Raw genomic sequence first — 22,596 nt, forward strand, 5'->3', positions numbered from 1 at the left:
GATTCTGTTCAAAAGAGAACAGTCAGGTTAATTAATGACCCATCTCTCATACAGTCTCTCCACTCTCTCCATCTCATAGTCATTCATTGTCTTCTGCTTGCCTTTTCTACACATGGGCACTGTTCTGAATTGGCATCTGCAATTTCCCCCCACTCACAGAACCAACTTTTCCTCCTCCTGATTTAACCCTTCCACCACATATATTTCCTGAAAATTATCTATAAAAATTCAAGTCTAATGTAAACAAGTATCTTCTGTCTTTTTAGCCTTCAACCAATGTATTTTACTAATGACTAGAGTTTTAATACCTTGAGTATATGGGGTTTTCATTAAAAATAAATAAATAAAAAGTGGCCTTTTTGTGAATATAATGCAGATCACACCAACTGTAGAGGTTAAAACAAAAATTTTAAGAAATGGAACATTTCTTAATAATATGTTATTTTTAAAATCAGGTATGTACATATCAATACTAATGTGTGTGATTAACTACAGTGTTCTCCAGTCCATTCCAAGTTCTGATCAATTGTATTGGTTAGGGAAGCTTTTATCACCAATGGATGTGTGTTATTTCTAACAATAGAAATGTAAATGCATAATCCCTATGAAAAATAATGCTACTTATGCAAAAATGTTTTTTTTTTTTTTTTTAATTGAAACAACATACACCACAGTGCATTTATAAGTGCAAGGTATAGTCACGAGTGACTATACCTTGTAATCAAGTGACAGAGGTATAGTCACACCTGAAGTCATATATATACAGAATTAAAATGGAGGGCCCATCAAACTGTTAGCTCACTGACACAATGCCCAAGCTTACCCTTGTGCTTCAGGCAACACAGCAGCAATCCCCAAGGCAGAATGCACTCGTCCCACAGGAGGTAGTTATTGTTGATGACTGTATTGTCGGGGGAACGGGAAATATATTGTGCAAAAAAAGGATAGGTGGAATAGGACCAGAGGATGTCTGCCTGGGGCAAACATAGATGGCACTGTAGAGCAGATATCACCTTTTAAGGGCACAAAAGGTGGTACTGTTGTACAAATTGGCACTAATGATATTAGGAGTAGGAAATCTAAGGAATTACTTAACAACCCCAGGGGCTCACATCTGGTGAATATGGGTTTGGCATAGTGTCCTCAGCTGGATATCATTATTGTTCTCTTTCTTGGCAATTCCCTTCGGCTTCTCTCTCACTCACTCAGAATTTTTTTTTGGCTGGTGCAGCAAACGCCTCAGGCTTCCTTGCACCATATGGCTAATTATAATAATAATAATAATTAGGGGGCTTCACCCCCCCTGCTCGCTTTGCTCACCAATCCCTGTGCATGCTTTTCTACGTAAAATGTAGAGGTGGAGTAAGTCAAATCTTATCTTTTCTATGTAAATGTAAAAGACACACCTGTCGAAATGCACTGATCGATATCTTATCAGGAAATGGGCTATATAATTATTTACCCGTGCATTTGTAGTGACGTAATTGCCCGGCCCACTTTTACATGACCTGCATCTCTGTTCTCCCATTGGCTCCCCCACCATGCAGCATTCTCAAGGTGGAATAAATATCACTATGTAATTATTTACCTGCGTTTACATAGGTCACTTAGGAAAAGGCCTTTTGCTTCAGGTTCCATAATGCATGAGGAATATTGTTGCATCCGAAAGACCAGAACTAAAATATTTACAAACTGTACAAATATTTAAAATATTTACAAAATACTAAACTATTTACAAATATACAAACTATATCGGGTCCCTTCATCAGCTGACTTTGCAATGGAACATCAAATGATGCCAGGCATGGTCATGTATTAGACAGTGAAGCACATGCACGAGGCAGTTGTCTTTCAATGGAAGACAACAATGTAATTATTTACCTCCACATTTGTAGTGACATAATTGCCCCGCTCTCTTCTCCCATTGGCATGAATAAATATCACTAGGAGGAAAACTTTAATGTATAGATAGATAATAATAATTACAGGGCAATGTTGGCAAAAATTCATGACTGAGGATTAAATTTGAAGGTGTCTGCATATACACTGGTCCGTACACAATGGAGGGATACATGTTAAGAGCCTTGTCAACTAATTTGGCCCTAGAGAGACTGTGCAAGGCTCATGGGATAAAATGTTTCCTGGTGTGGTCTGTGCTTGTTTACAGGGGAGACTCTTTTTACAGGGATGGGATACACTTAAATAGAAGGGGTGCAAGAATATTTGCTGATGCCATCAATGCAGTGTTAGGCGGGTCAGAAAACTGCTAACATTGGGGGATACACAGACTAATAGATTAACTAGAGCTGCAAGCAGAAGTTAAAGTGATTCTTACACTGCTTCTATTGGAACAAGAAGCAGTCTGCAGAGCAAGTTGTCAGGCATTTCAAGCCCTGCTCTGGGTCATCATGGAACAAGTTTTTTTTTTTTTTTTTTTTGGTAGTTGTTGGCGCATAGGCTTCTGTGGCCATAATACACCTCCCAAGGTTTTTGCAGTACTTTGATCCAAGCCCGAGGTGGGAATCGAACCCGCGACCTTTGGATTGCCAGGCAGGCACTTTACCCACCCGGCTAGTCCGGTCAGCCATGGAACAAGTAAATACATGGGCTGTATTAGGGTAACTAAGAGAAAGAACAGGTGCGTGTACACTGGTGCTAGGAGCATAATAAATACATTTGATAAAATTGAAGTACTGATTAATCATCAATTGCAGACATTGAAGAGATATCATAGATGTCATATCACTCAAACATAAGGGATGCAGAATTTGAATATGGGGAGTACAATGTGGACAGACAGGACAAGAAATGGAGGGGTTATGCTCTTAGTTAAGAAGCATATTAAATCTCTGACAGTGCATCCAGTCGATAGGGGTGGCCAGTGCAACATTGAGTCAGTTTAGTGTGACATAAGCACTGAGAAAATGAAAATGAGTAAGTGTGCTATAGTCCTTAACAACCTGTGATAAGTATAACAAACTATACAGAGAAATAGAGTAGACCAGCAAATTAGAATGTCTAATAATGTAGATTTTAACTTTCCAACTATTAACTGGAACTTGTGGATTGGTCACCCACACATTTCTGGAGCAGCATGTTAGCAATGCAACAAGAGGAAGCTATACTCTTGTTCTGATTATGCAGTGATTCTTTATGCATTAAGAATATACATGTAAAAGACCCACTGGGGAGCACTGAGCACAGTGTATTGATGTGGTATTTACTTAAAGACATTACCATCAGGGGTAAAGGGAAGGGCTTTTGCTTTTGTAAGGGTGATTACAGTGGTCTCAGACAGTTTTTCAATTCTGTGCAGTGGGGGCCAACTGATGATGTTACCAACAGCAAATTCTAAATGAGAAGCATTCAGGGAAGTAACTGTAGAAGCTTCTAGGCTTTTCATACCAACTAAAAAATACCATAATAAAAATGTCATACCAACTAAAAAAATATGCTTAGACTCAAATGGATGTCAGATGAATTTGTGAGACTTGTGGCAGAGAAGAAAAATGCATGGGATACATATAAATTATCAGGTGATACAGAACCCTATGCTAGACATAAACTAGTCTGTAATCAAGTCCTTACATTTTGAGGGTATGGCTCTAAAACAGTGTTCGCAGGCTGGCCACTAGATAGCCCACCGGACTGAACCTGTAGGTAACTCTCTAGGAGGCATCCAGATCAGCTAGTGTATAATCTTGCTGCTGCTACTTTGCCAAATAATGACTGAAGGGAGAGTGAGCAGTGTGTATGCAGGGAGAATCATCAAGGCCATGTTATGCCAAGGAGCAAGGTATATTTTCTTGCTGTGTGCACACCATATCCAAAAATTTCATTACTTCATACATGTCCTCCCCACCTTTTCTTACATCACGAATAGTCAAATATATCATGAATACATCGTGGATAGTCAAACTAATAGAACAAACTTATCTGTGAAAAGATCTAAATCTCCAAAAACTTCCTTAGTCATTTCACAAACATATGTGGTCTCAATTAAAATCTCAGGGATGTCCATTTCCACTTACTTTTTATAACAGTATCCTAGTCATCAGTTGATTCAACCACTGCTCATCTCAGTTGTCTTAATTATTCATTGTGATTTCTTTTGCTTCAAAGTTGGTGCTTGTGCATGTGTCCACTCTGATATTTCCTGTCAGAAAATTAGTAATTTAGAATCTCCTATTTTTGATCTTCTCTGGCTAAATCTCTCTCCACCCCATTCTGCCTAATTCATCTGTTGCCTCTATCATTCACTAAACTCCACTAATCACTGGAACTAACTCTCTGACTTCTTTTCTTTGAAACTTAACTTTCTTCAGTCAACTATCCTAACAGTGAGATAATTTTTCTTGGTGATTTTAACATTCACAACTCCAGCTGGCTTCCATTTAATGACCTCACACAGATTGTTCATTTACTTACCAGAATACCTGACAATCCTAACCACACAGCCAACACTCAATCTTTTTCTCACAAACAACCTTTCCAAGTACATGGTCAAGGTGAGTGGTCCTGAGGGCACCTCAGATTACAACTTGGTGATGCTCTTCTCCTGTGGAGCCTTTCTCTTGTGGCCATTCTCAACCTCATGTTGTTTGGCATCACAAGAATGCAAAATGGGATGATCTGCAAGATTTATTTTCTTCTTTTCCTTGGTTGGATTACTGTTTCAAATTTTCTGATGTCAATGTTAGCCCAGATCATGTGTCAGTAAAATTATTCTTGTAGGGATGAAATACTTTATTCCACACTCTGCCTTAAAATCTTGTCCTTTCACTTGATTTTTCCAATAAATGTGCTAAGGCTGTACAAGATAAGAATGTTGCATATCACAATTGGCTTGTATCCAAATCTCCAGGTTCATTTTCTGCCTACACCAAAAGCTTGCTAAAATTGTAGAGCAGTTATTAATCAGTCCAAACTAGATTTTGAACAGGTTAAGAGCAGAAAACTTGCTTCTTGTCCAAATGATAGTCAAGCATTCTGGTCTCTTCCCAAAGCTATTGGCTGTAACTTTTGCCATCTGTACTCCACCTCTATTGAAACCCGATGGTTCTGTTGCCATCTCAGCTAAAGATAAACCCAACTTGCTAGTATCCTACTATTCTTCTAACTCTTGTTTTGATCATCTTGGTAAGCCACCTCCTCCATTTCCAGTACACTCACTTAGTGCCTCCTGTAGTCTTTCACCACAAAAGGATGTCAAAAGAATTTTGAACAATCTTGATGCCAAGAAAGCCCCAGGTCCTGATGGTATTTCAGGTGATGGTATATCACGTTTCAGGCATGATGCCAATCATCACACCATACTTTTAGCGGTAGTAAAATAGAAAGGGTTACAATTTGAATTATATTACAATAATTATTAATTGTGAATTTTAAGTCTAAAGTATTTTAGGTTATATTTTAGAATAGAAACCAGAGTTTAAATTAAATAAATACATATGGATAAACATATATAAAAAAAAATTAATTAAATTCTTACCTGCTGACAGACTTCTGCTTGCCAATGCTGCCAGCAGTTAATTTATGGGTGAGGGATTAAGTCTCTTAACCAATAGAAATATGCCAAATTTTACTATCCTGGATCCAGTAGTTCTTGTTAGAGTGGAAAACCTTGGAGTGAACTTTGCTCTTATACCCCAACCATGTATGGTTGTTGTGCAAGCTGGTCCTGGGTTCTGGAGAGGGGTTGTATGTGGGCTGCTCTTCCAGTTATCTAGAATATTTTCTTTTCCTGTTTTTCCATTTCTTCTTCTGTTTTCTTTTTGAATAAGTGTAAATATTGTGGGTTGAATTCAATTCATTATTTTCTATTAATTTATGAGGCTCCTGTTAATATATGAGGCCGAGAAGTGGCAACTGAAGTTTAACATTGAGAAATGTGAAGTACTGCATATGGGTAGTAGTAAACCCAGAGTAATGTAGCAACTGTGCAGTAACTACGCTCAGAGTAGTGGAGAATGAAAAAGACATGGGGATAATTTTGCAGTCAGATATGAAGTTTTTTGAGCAGTGCAGACAGGCTGCCAGAGCAAGTCATGGGGTCTTGTCAATGAGATACAGAAACTTTGCTTAAGGAGATGATTATCCCTTTGTATAAGACAATGATCAGGGCCCACCTTCAGTGCTGCATACAGGTCTAGAGGCCTCATTTTAGGAAGGATGTAGAGTTGCTAGAATGAGTACAAAGAAGAGCAATAAAATTGGTGAGGGTAACAAAGGGGTGCTCTTACCAAGAAAAACAAGTTTTGCAAATTGTAGCATCTGGAAACTAGGCACCTGCAAGGTGATCTGATTGAGGTGTATAAGGCCTTGAATGGTTTGGCAGGCTCATTGCTGATGGGATTCTTCATCTTGCTCAGATTATGTACCTGAGGGGACATAAATTCAAATTGAGGAAAGACAGTTGTAGAATAGATGTGTGGAAATTTACCTTTAACAAGCGGCTGGTTGATTGCTGGAACAAATTTCCATCTGTCATTGTAGAAGTTGATAGCTTAAATAAATTCAAGGAAGAACTGGACAAGCTCTTGAAGCAAGTGGATGGGTGAAATGGGATTTTTTTTTTTTTTTTTTGGCTGATGCTGTATAATCTTGCTTTCTTGCATTGCATGCCTCTGCTAATACTAATTCTGTAGGGGCAAAGATCAGTTAGTTAATTCAATCCTTCTAAAACTCAGTCCTGTTGTATTTTTAAGGTGGGAGATGACTTTCATCAACCGGTGAAATACCACCACTTTGCTTATTGGAGGCTTGAAGTGGTGAAACCCATGTTTAGTCTCTAGAGCAAAGTTTCCGGCACCCCCCTCCCCCCATACTTCTCCTTCAACCCATGCACGGTACTAAGTACTATAGGTTTTAATACCTTTCGTGTTTGGGGTTTTCATAAAAAAAAAAAATAAAATAAAATAAAAATATCTTGCAAAAAGGATTCTTCTGCTCTTATGCTTATCTTCAATGACACTCTCTCTTCTAAATCAGTCTGAATAAGATCACATCTCAATTAGGGATTACTCTGGCTTCTAATCTCATCTCTCTTGAATTGAGCATGTCACAAATATTTTTTTTTGGGAGATAACAGCAAAAAGGGAGGGAGAACACATAAGCCAATGGCTTTTTTGGGAGGTGTTCCCTTAAAAATTATGAATATACAAATATACAATTGAAAAATGTACAGTTCTGAAATTTTACAGGTAATGTTCAACAGGAAAGACATAAATAAATTGGAGTTTTTTTGTACATTTCTTTACAGAAGACTTCAAAAAGCATCACTACTTATAACATCATTGTGAACATTTTTACAATTAAATGAGGAGAGAAAAGAAAAATGATGAGATACATGCACAGAAATTTACAAACTATTTGCCAACTGCCTCCTTTAACATTTGTACATTATTTCCATGTTGGTGTTTTTAAAATCCAGGAGTTGAGTGGAAGGTAATTTGAATCAAACATCCCTGGTGATGTGTTCGATTAGTAGTTTCTTGAATTGATTTAGTGAAGTGACATTTTTGATTTTTGCAGGAAGTTTGTTCCAGGTTTTAGCACCTCTGTATTTTATGCTTTTCTGACCTATGGCTTTTCTGAAAAGCGGAATCTTCAGGTTGGCTTCATTTCTTAGATTGTATGATATTTCTTCTTCGTCTATGGTTATGGAAAAGGATCTGAAGAGAGGGGGAAAGTCTGCTGTCTTCATAGCATTGTAAACAAGGATCGCCTCGGCTTTCTGCAATAGCTGGTAGATGTTTAGGAGTCTCACTTCCTTGTATCTCGAACTAACCAATGCGTTCTAGGGAAGGCCCAAACTTGAACGAACGCATCGATTGAGAATGAAGTTGATTCTCTCAAGGTTTTCTTGGCTGGTGGTACCCCATGAGATGATTCCATAGGTGAGGTGCGGCTGAATTAAAGAAAGGAATACTTGTCTGAGAAGAGAAGAAGACACCCAGGCAGAGGCCCTGGCGAGTATTCCCACTAGTGAACGTTTTCTTTCGTAGGGTTATCATTTGTTTTGCCCAACTTAGCTTATCATCTAGCCACATTCCGAAAAACTTGGTTTCATTCACCCTTTCAAGTTGTTTTTCTTTGTATGTTACGTCTAAATCAATATTTAGTGGTTTGTTTTTCGTTCTAAACACCATATATTTTGATTTTTCTGGATTCAGTATAAGCTGATTCTTTTGAAGCCAATTTGCATCACGGAAAGCAAGGCAGAGATTTTGATCATTAGGGTCTTTATCTGTGATTAGGATGGAAGTATCATCGGCATACACTACTAGGTGAGAAGATGGAAGAAGAGAGAGAAATTTATTGATGTATTTCTCTCTGTATGTGAGGTCCAAGAAGTGAGCCTTGAGGTACTCCCCTGGAGAAATAACAGATGTCAGAGTATGATTGATTTGTTCTTACGACAAACGGCCGATTGGTAAGGTAGTTTTCAAGGATGGTTTATGCAATCAAAAGCTTTAGATAAGTCAAGAAACAGTGTTATAGCATAGTGACCCTTTTCAAGGCTATCAATGATCCTTGAGCAGAAGTCAACAATTGCAAGATCAGTGGATCTTTTAGAGCGATAAGCATACTGTTTTTGATGGATGAGCTGATTTTCTTCAAGAAAACCCATGAGTCTGCTATGAAGAATTTTTTCGAGTAATTTTGCAAAAACTGAGAGTAGAGCTATTAGTCGAAAGTTGTTGATGGAGTTACAACGGTTTCCCTTTGGAACAGGAATGATTATTGCTTTTTTGAATTGAGAAGGGAATTTACCAGATTGAAAGGAGAGATTGAATATATACTTCAGTGGCATAAGAATTGAACTAAGGACCTTTTTCGGCAGAGATGGAGATATTTCATCAAAGCCATATTGCTCCCTGCATCTGAAAAACTTGGTTTTCTCTTTTGCTCTCAGTGTTACTTTTCTTCAAAACAGCTGTTCACTCTGTACAAATCTCAAATCCATCCTACCATGGAATACTGTTCCCACATCTAGAGTGGTGTCCCCATAACCTCTCTCAGGATTCTAGACTCCATTCAACAGAGAGTAGTTAGGTTAATTAATGGTCCATCTTACAGTCTCTCCACTCCCTGTCCCATATATGTTCTGTTCTATTGCATGCCTTTTCCATAGATATGGGTGCTGTTCTTTTGAATTGGTTTCTGTAATTCTCCCTCCCTCCCTCCCTCCCTCTCTCTCTCTCTCTCTCTCTCTCTTCCAAATCAGTCCAAACAAATGCCGAACCAGTGAACATCCACTTACTGTCCAACCTCAAAATGACAGAATCAATTTTTCTTCTTCCTCATTTATCCTTTCAACTTCTATTTTCTCAAACAATCTATTTTCTCAAAATGACAGAATCAATTTTTCTTCTTCCTCATTTATCCTTTCAACTTATTTTCTCAAACAATCTCCCTTTACATGTATTTCTTGAAAATTGCAATCTACAGAAATTGAAGTCTCAACCCATGCACAGCGCTAAGTAATGTAGGTTCTAATGACTTTTGTGTTTTGGGTTTTCATAAAAAAAAAAAAAAAAAAAAGCATAAACTTTGGTTAAACAGTGCAGTGTGGTATCATTATTTTTTAAAAGTGGAACAGACAATCACTTGTGCCAGGCATACATAATTACTGATTTCAGCTTTAGTTTGATAACTAGAAATTTGTCTGTAAGCAAGGTTATATCTGGTTTTTGTTCAAGTTAAATTATTCTTTTCACAACATTCTAAAGTTTCCTTCAAACTGTTTACTATTGAATACATAATTGCTGATTTCAGCTTTAGTTTGATTAAACTAGAAATTTGTCTGTAAGCAAGGTTATATCTGGATTTTGTTCAAGTTAAATTACTCTTTTTACAACATTCTAAAGTTTCCTTCAAACTGTTTACTGTTGAAAAATATGAATATATTGCATGTAATCTGTGAATTTATTTATTTTACTGTATTATTTATAAGCATAATTATATCAATCATAACTTCAGTGTTTGGAAACTCTTGTATTGGAAAAACAACAAAAATAGATAATTGAAAAATGTAATATGAGCTTCATTGAAATTTGTTAAAAAAAGAAAACAATCTGTAAAAAGACTTTTTTTCTTAAATTTTTATGAAAAATTCTTAAAAGTTTTAGGTATGGAATACATCTCCAAAAACTATCCCAAGCATGAGCTATAGAGATGTTTCTCATTCACTGGTTTTTGAAACTTTTATTTTATGCCTTATTTATCAGCCTGTCTTAGCTCTAAGAAGGCAGACTAGCACACATGTGTCTGCAATACATTTTGGGCTGAGAAGTGATCTATAGGATTGGGGAGAGGAGATTATGCTAGCAGCACCAAACAGATAACGGTATCGCCTCAGATAACAGTCAATCAACCTGACATGATTGGACATTAAATAGTCCTGTAAGATGAAATTTCTGCAACTGTACCTACATAACTTTTGTAGGTATATAAGAACCCATAGGAACTCCAGGATATCATCACAACACCTTTGTGCAGTTACCATGTATCATGAAAACATATACTTCCAAAAAAAGATGCCTGATCAAACCAGCACAATGCTCCCCTCCATAGGCATCCCTTTCAGTTATTATTCGTAAAATATCATGTCCTTCCTTGGCTCCCTCAAAATGATTGTGCATCTTGCCAATTCAGGCACACACACTCACTCTCTCTCTCTCCTGTGACATAGAGCAAGAAGAATACTATGATCTCTCTCTTACACAGAGGCAGTAGTGCTGTGACCTTATGTACCACTAGTAGGTGAAATAAAATTTGCCACCCTAAATGTTGAATACTGATAAACATTAATCAATCAGAAAAAAAATGTTTAGCACCCTCCTGAATTGCTGCCCATAGGTGGTGCCGATCCACTCGCGGCAGCCCTACAATCCCTGTACAATCTTTGTATAGAAGTAGACACATTTCTGTGATGACCATGAGGTTCAAGTAGTTCAGATGGTCCAATAACCTGTGTTTTTGTGTCAGCATTCAAAGATATCTGTCCTCATTCAGGTCTTCTGATACCAACACCAACACCTGTGTACAACATTCAGCCATCTGATTACATCTGACTGGAAAATTCTCAAGTTTTTAAAATAAATAAATAAATTTTCTGTTTATACTCTGGGATGACCAAACGATCAGAGGAGTTCACAAGATAGACAGAATACAATAAACAGCACTGTATTTAACAGTCACGGGCTTGAACCCGTTCACTCAAGGTACGTGTACTTATGTACCCACATACCTGACCACTTGAATATGGCAGCCTAACTCTCTAGCACAAACATTCAAGCAGGTGCAGTAGTTCTTTCAGATATTAATACATTGGCAATCATAATGTGAATTACTAATAACTGAACAATATACTTTTCTAACTACTCCCTTTAAAGAGTGGTTGCTGAACAGGCTATGTCATCACTGAGTTAAGAGTAGTGTCATCACCTAATTTGTAGGCAGCAGACACTGGCATTGGAGATGCTTTGAATATTTTAACAAAAAAAAAAATTTGTGCTAATCAAATATTGAAAAAGAAATTATTGAGCCATGAGTTATAATGAGAGCAAAAAGTATTACAGTATTCACATTTCATAAAAAATATCATTCTTGCACACTTCACAAATGTTCTTATTTTAAATTGTTGTTTACCTTCATCCAGAATGCCCTACACTTTTTTTTCCCTCTGTCAGCATGGACTCAAAGACCCCAACTGATAAGAGCTGATACCAAATATTTGTGCTGGAATTCTTTGCAAATGAAATGCTGGCTTTGCCATTTTTGATTCCTCTGTTGACAGGGTTATTTTGTTCTTGTTTATATTCTGGCATGACAACCAAGTCAGAGGAGTTTACGATAAATCATAAATACAATCGTTAATAGTATTTAGCAGTCATGAGCTTGAACCATGGTCCACTAAAAGAGCATGTGTTACTGCACTCTTGCTTCTGACCACTTGGCTATATCAGGCTATTTTACTAAGTTGACTCATTTGTACACCCAGGTAAGTTACTGTGTCAGCTAGTGAACTTATTATTTGCCTAGACAGGTTTATCTGTTTTGTCACAGAGTTTCAGTAATAGCATTAACAAAGGCACATGATGCAAGAAAGCAAGCTTATATAGCATCAGCTGTAATTTAACTGTATCTAATTTCATGTAGGTGCTGAACAGTTTGTGTCATAGATTAAGGGCAGGCATTAGATTGGGGCAACAGGGACAACTGTTCCAGAAACTTATGTGATTGGGGGTGCTGTGAACCTCAATATTTTATAATAAAATTGTTATATATTAAATGGTACTCAACAGCAAAGTCACAGTGACAACGTAAAAGCTTGAACAAAAGAAGGTGTTTGAGTTGATTCATGGGAACACTAATATTAGGCATAAAATATAATGCCTAGCAAATCAATTAATGAATTTCAAACTTCTAATTCTAGTACTGCATGATACTACATTTTGTTTAATGTAGTAAATATTTTTTAAAAAAATCATTTTGTTCTGCCTACTAAAGAAAGAATTACTTCAATTCATTCATGATAAAATATGAATGATACCTTCCTGAATATAGGTGGCAGTGCATATTTTACTGGCCTTACCAGAAATGGTTGCCAGTACTGAAAGAAGTTTCTCAAAATTGAAACTAATTAAGACATACCTTTGGCCCCTAATGACAGATAAGAGGTTCTCATCATTGGTGATGTTAATTAAAATGAAACTGCTATTAAACTTAATCTAATATCTGCCGCGATGCATATTGCTGGGCCAAAAAACTCAAAAAAGCAAATTTTATTTAGTTTTTAAAATGTGTGTATAATGTTTTGTTTATTGTTAATTTTACAGCTAAATATATTTATTGTCAAATAATTCTAATTTATTTAATTAAAAGTTGTTTTTACTGTCGAATATATATTTCCCTAACGTAGTTATTTTTATTTAAAACCCATTTTAAAATAAAAAACCTAAATATTTACTCTTGCAAAATATTTACTTTGTGTTCTAATAGACCACAAGTTTTTTTTTTTTTTTTATAAAGTGGAATTAGGGCCACAATAGAACTTTGCCCCAGGTGCTGTTTACCCTACTGCATGCACTGATCAATCCTTAAACTATGGAAAAATTTATTCAATAATTTATTCATAAGAGTACCATCTCGATCCACACCTTGTTCTAACACAAATTGATCATGACCTGATGTAAAGAGGGGAAAACAGTCATCTGAAGGACCTGAAACTGCCAAAAAAGCTGCTAATTTTGAGATGACTGAAAAAACAAAAGAAAAAAGTAGCCTGGTTAATTTATGATGAGGTGAGCGAATACAGCTTTCTGTAAATTTTTAAGTTCATAAGCTGTTTTTTGAAAAAACAGCTTATGAACTAAAGTTAATAACATTTCCAACAAAATTATAGACTGCTTTCTTTTGACAATCTGACATATAGAAATGGCTTTAGAGAAATTTAATCAACATGAAAAATCTAAATGCCATAGAGAAAATCAACTGAAGATTATTATTATTATTATTATTAACCATACGGTGCAAGGAAGCCTGAGGCTTATGCTGCACCAGCCAAAAAATTCCCCGAATATTAATATTAATCGTGGCATGTGATGAAAGAAAGCAAGCGTATGAGCTTATGTAGCATCAGCCAAAAAAAATCTAAAAAAAATCCAAAAGATTGCTCAGAGACAAGGACATTTTATAGTGTTTCTTACAAAAATTTTTGTCCCATGATAATATTAGTGAGGTGATTGATATAACATCTCGTGTTCATGAAAAAATAATTCAGTAAATAAAAGACAGTATGTATTATGCAATTATGATTGATGAAACAAACATTTTAGCCACATGAAACACGTTTCTCTAGGCTTTAGGTTTGTGAATCTTGAGATTAAATAGTTTATGAGATTTTTCATACTTCACACACTACACCAGAAACTTTGTTCAACCTAATACAGATATGCCGGCTATATTTGATTTGAAAAATTTCAGACTGCCAAGACCAGTGCTTTCATTATGCTTTATGCTGCGGCTATTTCAGGGATTTTTACTGGGGTTCAAGCTTGATTTTCTGAAGTAGGGCCCAGAACTTTGTTACCTAAACCTTGTTTGCTCTAAATTTGTGATGTGCCTTGCACATCACAAGTTTAGATTACAAAATAAATTACACAAAAATGTACGAAAGAAATTACTGGATTTGTCCATGGCTCTCTCCTCAAATTAATGGGAAGAAATTTCTAAAATAAAGAAAACTGACAGAGAAACAAATGCTGATGGTTTTTGGTTTATACGAACTTTTTTCATTTGTATTTTTATTTGGTTACTTTTTCGCTCATATTTTGAGACAGTGAAATTATAAACTCTTCACTTCAAGAGAAAAATTTATCATTTCAGTGAATTCACAGAAACATTTTCATGAAAGACTTGAAGACAAATGGCTAACGGTTATCAGAAGAAAAGTAGAAACCTTGGTCCTCAACAACTGGAATTGTTTGAGGGTTCCTGAAAAATTACATCCCTTGAATCTCAATTTAAAACTTCCAAAATCTCCTATCAAAAAATATATTTTGAACTGACAGAAGATACTGTTGTTTTATGTGTTAACTAAAAAAAAAAAAAAAAAAAAAATGAAACCAAGCAAATACATAAACAGAATGTAAAATTTCATCTTAGGATAATCAGGCTATTCTTTTGCCATTTGTAATTGTGTGTAAAGGAGATTTTAATGAGAAAAGACTAAAGTCCTATAGAGATGTTAATGGATTTTTCAAAAAACAAAAATTTGGGGGTCCATAATTTTGAAGATCTGGTAAACTTAATGAAAATGGAAAAAAATATTTCTGAAATGGCAATGCTTACCAGACTATTTTACCCCAGGGGCTCACATCTGGTGAGTATAGGCTTGGCACATCCAGGGTCCTGAGCTGGATATCATCCTTCTTCTCTTTCTTAGTAATTCCCTTCTACTTCTAACTCATGTTTTCTCTCTCTCTCTGTCTCTCTCTCAGGGTAACTTAGAAATTTTCCTCAGGCTTCCTTGCACCATATGGCTAATAATACCTTCTGCTGCTGAAAGACTTTTTTTATTTGATTTGAATATTTGAAAAATTAATTACAATTGACAATAGCACAGCAAAAAGCTGAACAGTGTGGCCATTATAAACACACACATGAACCTCAAAAAATATCAAGCTGGAAACTTTAGTTGATTAATTCATAAGTAGAAAACACAAGGCAACAACCATTCAGCTCACCACTAGTGCTTATGTTCAACTTTAATATAAATAGTTGCAGAATTTGCAACTTGGCTAACATTGGACTTAAATATTTGAAAATAATTTTTACAAAATACATGTAGAAGACCTCCACTGCACCTAAGTAAAAATAAAGAATAAAGAAAATGAGTTAGTTCATTCAGCTTAAACTACACGTGTGAAAGGCTAGCTGCAACATTCATTCTGTTTAGGAAAAGAGTGTTTGAATTATAAACAGCAATTCGGAAAGATACCTTTGGAAATATCAACTGAAAAAGCATGTACAAAATTGATCATCTGGAAGATAAATAATAAAGTAGATAAGATAGAGATAAAGAGAGTCAATCACAGTTGGGTTATGAATTATGCCAATGATTTTTAGAGATGACAATAAACAGAATAGAGGATGTTTTTTAAAGATTTCTCTGCCCCAATGAAGAAACTTTCCATGGGAAAGCTTCCATAGTTATGGAAACTTGGCACCATGAATGTCCATAGTTATGGCATGGCCAAGAGCACCAGTGCCGTAGCACATGCTCTTTGAATGGACCAGGGTTCAAGCCCGTGACTGCTAAATACGATTAACAGTTGTATTGATTGATTTATTGTAAACTCCACTGACCTGGTGGTTATGCCGAAGCATAAACAAACAACATTATGTGGGGTTTGAAAAATCCATGTCATATATACTGGAAAATGTGTCACAGTGTCAATATCTGATGTATCATCTTACATGATCATATCTATGGATCTTTTTTTGAAGAACAATGTCATTGAAAAAATCTGTAGCCTTTGCTACAGATTTTTTCAATGACATTGTTCATTGGCTGTTGAACTTTCAGTTTCTGTAGCCTTTGCTACAGAAACTGAAAGTTCTATGACACGGGATGAAAGAGAGGTCAGTAATTAATATGAACAGAATGAAAACGTTTAAGCAATTTTGGAGAAACTTTTTTGACCTGGGAACAGTATTCCATGGTAAGGTAGATTTTAAAGTTGTATGGAATTAACAGATACAGAGGAAAAAGGCATCTGATGGATAATAATGATATGTACCAAAGAAAGGCTACAAGTTAAAGCTATTTCAAGAAGCAAAACCTGCTTATTTAGTATTCTGTTTTATTACAGATCAGTTTGGGTGAAGCCCATTTTTACATGGGAGATGAGGGTTGGGTTTTAGGACTGCAGTTAAGTTCAGTATTACTAGTATTTTTAAGAAACACTAGAGTGGAAAAGTTCATTGACATTAGGTAAAATGATCTAGGAAGTCCTGCTATGCTCAACTAAAAGAGTCCTGTGAGGCAGAGCTCCATTATGTCAGTATGATATATTCATGAGCTGTTGGAAGGACATGTTCTTTGGCTATTTGCAAGAGGTTCATGCATATTGGTCACAAAACTGACAAGTATAGACCAACACAGTTACATCTTCAGTGTTGGACTGAGTTTTTTATAATATACTAAGGACTTAAAGGTTGTATTGCACATTTTTAGGATGAAAAACACTACTCCTCCACCAAACCAAGTAGAAATTAAAACCACACTTTCTAAATGACAAGTGATATAGCCACTATAGTGGTAGTATAATGGTGTAGCACAGCTGTTGTTATATTCCATGAAAGGCACATTCAGGGACTGAAGAGTGCTTATCCAATTCAGTACCTAATTCTTATTATGCCATCAAAATTCTAGATAGTCACAATTTTTCAGCTAATGAATATGTTTAAAAAAAAAATTTTTTTTTGTATGCTTCAAAATGTATGACTGACTTTTAGTTGCTGTCTTTCACAGTTATGAAGATAGTTGTAAAGCCCTTAAAACTGACACTGAAGATGCCGCAATTGACAGTTAAACTGCCATTACAGGTTTCTATCTGGTCTTGAGATACTAGATATGGACCACTGGTCTATAAAAGTTAGAACTAATATTTATCCTATTATAGTGATATAATTAACATCTCACAATCCTTAAAAATGCTAATGGCTGTGGATTTTAATGGATTTATTAAAAAAAAAAAAATTCCCATACATGAAATTATTGTATAACTGGCAACAAAATTTAATCTGATTTTGTTGGCAGTTATACATTTATTTCCTTTTAACTGTACATATCAGACCTTCCCTAGACTGAAGGTGTATAATGTGTTCATATCATCAAGATATGAGAAATTTCATTAGAAATAAATTTTAATAGTTGATAACTTAAAACAGAGATTAGCTCTGTAATAACCTAGCAAAATGTGTAACGAAATCATTACCTGAAAACCAATAATTGTATAACTGGAAAACTATTAATTAAACGGAAAAGGGAAAAAAAAAAAAAAAAAGGAACAAATCCATTCTAACCTCTCTGCTCTACTTAAAATTTGTTGCTATGTCTATAGTTCTTCAGAAGAAAGACTATAAATTCAGTTGCTTTATTGTCGTTGATTTTAACGTAATAAAAAAATCCCTTATTGGTTATAATGTTACTTATCGTTCTCTGCTATAAAACAATTTCTGTTCAGTTTTTTACTTTGAGTTTTAAAAACATCAGTTTGTGAATTAAAGCAGATTAGTGATGGTTCAACTTTCCTCCTGCTGAATATAAAATAAATTGTTAATTTGGTTAGCATAGAAACAACTAAGTGAAATGTTTCTGGTAGAAATAAGACTGAAATTTTAAATTGTAGTTGCAAGAGCATATTATTGAAATATTCGAGTTTGACTCCTGTATATACAATAACAAAGATTTTTTTAAAGAAATCTGAATGTCAAAAGAAAAGCTCTTTCATATTCAGTTTAATTTTTCAGTGCTAGTGACATAGTTCATTAGCAAACGATTAACAGTAACATCACATTCACAGTTTAAAACTTAAAAGGCTAGGCTATAGTCCTGTTAATATCAGCAGTTTATAAAACATTGCTATCATGATTAGCATCCGAAAATTCTTCTCATAGGCCATTGTCACCAACGTCGGCGGAAACATCCCCGCGAAACCGAGACTCCAGAGAACTGGTACACTGCCCCACTCCAGGATGTGACGGGATGGGCCACATATCCGGAAACTACGCCACTCACAGGAGGTAAGGGACAGAAAGAGCAAATATTTAAAACTCACTGAATACACTCTTGAATACAATAACTTATAGCCACTGGCTTGCCACAGTGTGAGTCATTCAATTTTAGTTCTTATTCAGTAACAGTTATGCGGCATGCATTGATAATTTCCAGCCTTTTTTTTTTGTCCAGTGTCATTTTTAATTGTGCTTTGTTTTTTTTTTTTTTTTTGTTTTATTGAATGTTCTTTCATTTGCAAGAGAATCTAATGTCTAATACACCATTACTTTTAGTATCATACTTGTTGCATGATTTTTTACAGTATTAAATTTTCCTGCATGAACTCACTGGACTGCCCCAAATTCACCAATAAAGCACTTCACAAAAAGGATACTCACACAATATATCAAGTATTTTACAATATTTTGTAGATTCACACAGGCACACATTTCACCAATGAACAAAGCATTTTTCTCCATTCGTTTATATCACACAAAACACCCAATGAAGAGTTACTGAATGCATTTCCAGAATGAATAATTTTATAACGAGTGTTACGAACATGCCCCACTTCAATTATATTACCTTTTTTCAATCATTTTGAGATGGAAATGCCTTCCATTTTGAGATACAGTGTTTCCAAGGGAGGTAGTGTCCATATAACGAGACCTCAGAAGTAACCCCTGCTCAATTTCAAAGCGGGATACTGCTTACCTTATTGAAAAGATATCTTTCCAGTGTGGTACTATGCATTTGACAGAACTGCCAATTCAACTTTCATCTGTGGTTTATAAATACTGTAGATATCACGTGAAGACCCTCTAAAAATTCTGTGGTCAATAGATAACCGTAACTTAAGAGATCCTCTAAAAACTGATTAACTGCAAAGGCACATAATGCCACATCTGTAGTGTAGGTAAGGAAAAGTTACTAATCAAAAGTTACACACTGTTATGTAACTTTGTGTAACAATATGTAACTTTTGATTAGTGGAGATGAAAATAAAGATATTGATGATATGTGTTCTTATATGAACAAATCTTGTATTGTATTATTTTTATTTTTTTTTTATTGCACCTTTATGCAATTTTAATATCCATAAAAAATGGTTCATCCTTCAGGAGTGACTGAAGGATGAACTGCTGAGGGTGCAGACAATTTGATAATTATACAGAAATCATGCTGTTAGGGAAATTTTCCTGAGTTCTTAGAAAACCCAAGATTAACATTTCTAGAACTGACTTTTAATGAAATTTATATATCAATATGCTTATCCCCCTCCACACACACTTAATGAAGATGTTAATCTATAAAGCTGTATCATTCGGAAAAAGATTTGGAATAACTGGCAGAAAAGATCCAACATCTGTTCAAATTTAAGCTGTTCCTATTCTTAGTTATTACAAATACTTTTAATAGAAATATGGAAGCTTAATGACACAAGGCAACTAGGCCAAAATAATTCATTTGAAAGTATGAAAGCATTCTCGTTGGCAACATATTAAGGGTGGTAGTTAAATGCAAGCATGCAGATTAACCCAATGTGAAGGAAGTGAAAAATGCCATCAAGGTTTGCAGTAAACAACATGTGACAGTGTCTGTTGTCTCCTTTTTTATTTTAAAGCATTACATCACACAGCCTTGTGCTTAAAAAAAAAGTCACAATTCACTTTATTTTAACCATCTAGCCACCTGACCCCTATGTTGCATTACAGACAGCATATCCTATAATATAAAATGAATCTAAATGGTGTAGCAGACACAAATATGATTTTGGTTCATTTAATTTTATTATTTATTTTTTGAACACATTGAGTATATTTGGCATGGTATATTGATCATGATACAATTATATTTCTTTTTTTTTTTTTAAATCAGGTTGTTAAGGGACATGCAAGTAGGAATCTATTTGCATTAACATTATGGCAATTAATGTGTTAAAAATAACTGAAAAGTGCAAAACCTGACATTTGAATAGCATGGGCAGTTGAAATATGCTTATCTATGAGTTGTGTTTGACAGGAAGTGCACTGGGGAGAACTTTCACCACCCATGAGCAGATGAAAAAAAATGTCAAATGGAAGGAGTTAAGTAACAAATATTGCCGAAGCAATATTTGTTACTTAACTCCTTCCATTTAAAGTTTTTTTTAAAATTTTAGGACAGATGGAATTTCTAATAGTACAAAAGATTTTCTTAATATTTTTGCTAATTTTCTCAAAATCATTATCTAGATACAATGGCATTCAGATAATTATACTTTTTCTGTGTTTTTACTACAGTTTATCACCAACACAACAAAATGAATTTAATTACATGTAAGAGGCAGCATAGTATTACTCACACTACATTTTGGATACCTATCAGATTATAAATAGAAATTTCAGTAAAAAATTTTGTTCTGTAATTTATATTTATAATCTAATAGGTTTACAAAAGAGAAACAAAATTCAATTCATCAAAAATGAAATCTGAACATTGGTCTCATCTTTCACATCCCTCAGCAGACACACCAAAATTCAAAAAGCACATATGATCCTATTTAATGGGAGAATTCAAATTTTTAATAGAGTAACTAAGGCAAAATTTTTCTTGGAAGGGTATTGAGCATCACAGCTAGGTAAATAAAATGATAATTAGGATGCTGTTATTATGCTGTTAGGATACTGACATTTCATAGTCTTCTTCTTTCCTATTACCCAAAATAAAAAACCATGCAGAACCACATTAAATGGTCACCAAGCTGCCAATTCAACCTCCTTTAAACTGGGTTTCAAACATCATCTTTTAGGAGTTTCCTAATTTGGGGTCCTATGAAAATTCCTTCCTTAAGTTTGGCATATGTTAAATTAGGAAACACTTTCTCACGTATGCAAATCCGTTATAAAATGTATCCCATACATGTGTAAATGGGTTATGAGAAGATAAATATCAGTGAGTCCAGCTTTGTCATTTTTCACTTTAGGATAAACATTATTTCTCTCTCATGCACACACTATAACCAAAAATAGTATTCTGAATATCTAGGAATATCCCTAAAATACATTAAAAAAAAAAATCTCAAAGTATAGCAGTTTGCAATTCTAAATTGCCATTGACTAGCTATAAATATATGAAATGTTTCTTGTTTATAAATATATCTGTAGATTACTAAAAAAAAAAAAAAAAAATATATATATATATATATATATATTATGAAAAATCAAACACTAAATTGGGTGGAGTAATGCTTATTTCACAAAATTCAGGGCTTTAATATCAAAAAAATGGGGGAGAGGGGTAGAGGATATTCAGATGCACCCAAAAATATACAAATTAGCTCTTATGGTATGCTTAGATTGTTGCAGGGAGGCCCAAAAATTAGGATTTTACTCTCTGATTATTGAAAATAATTTTCAATAATGCTAAAAATTTTCATAATGAAAATTTTAAGCATTTTCAACTATTACTAACAAACATTTCAAGCTAGATAACACCAACTCTTCCTCAGTGCAAAACAGCTATCAGAAATCTCTGATAGTTGTTCTACATTTAGGTGAGTTTCAGGAGATGTAACCTGATTACTAACATCCTGACATGTAGTGGCTTCAATACCAAGAATTTCAAAGAGAGCTCTTCCTGGGGAATATGTCTATAAATCAGGAACGTTATGCTTTTCTTTTCTTGTAGTTAAATAAAGTTATGGTAGACCTTTATTGGTAACTTGATTCAACATTGGATTTAATGTTATCTACAACTGAAACTTAGATTTAATGTTGTCTACGAAACACTGCTAGATTATTGCAAAGGTTACCTGTATAGCTAACAACCACTGATTACAAATGATGTCATCAGTAGCTTTGGCAGAATCCTTCACTGCAGTGACTGCTATGAGGATATTACTGGGGGGGGGGGGGCTGCTGTATGGTAGGTATGAAACACTCAAGATTGGTCAAAAATTATTATAAATTTAGCCAGTGGTGAGCTGTGTGAATATTTTAACAATGGGCTCACAGTTTTGCTGACTTTTTATTCTTTTTTTTTTTACAACTAGGAAAATATAATGGATACATTTTTTTCATGATAAAATTTTAGTATTGCATATAAAAAATAACAAAATATTTCCCATATCAAAATAACATAAAAACTATGAAGAAACATTCTAGAATATAAAAACAAATATTACTTAAAAAACAAACTATTCTATAAATGGTACACAAAAATCTCAGATTACATGAAAAAAATTATTATACAAATATTCAAGAAAAATTTATTCTAAAAATTGCCATATAGAATTTACTTCGTTATTAATATTTGTTGTCGAT

General features: G+C 34.7%; 1 protein-coding gene across 6 annotated transcripts in view; it reads left to right on the top strand.

The window, feature by feature from the left end:
• The window catches only part of LOC150086625 (uncharacterized), a 398,253-nt gene that overhangs the window by 202,295 nt on the left and 173,362 nt on the right, over positions 1-22,596 (top strand). For 5 of the 6 annotated variants that reach the window (XM_090372642.1, XM_090372643.1, XM_090372645.1 and 2 more), the window contains exon 15: positions 18,193-18,318. The exons of the other annotated variant lie outside the window; for it this stretch is intronic. In XM_090372642.1, the coding sequence (XP_090228768.1) occupies positions 18,193-18,318 (126 nt within the window). The remainder of the gene's footprint in view (positions 1-18,192; positions 18,319-22,596) is intronic. 6 annotated transcript variants of the gene reach the window in all.

Source organism: Mastigoproctus giganteus, chromosome 4 (assembly GCF_048544385.1).
Source record: "Mastigoproctus giganteus isolate SK-2022 chromosome 4, ASM4854438v1, whole genome shotgun sequence".
NCBI classification, from domain to species: Eukaryota; Metazoa; Arthropoda; class Arachnida; order Uropygi; family Thelyphonidae; genus Mastigoproctus; species Mastigoproctus giganteus.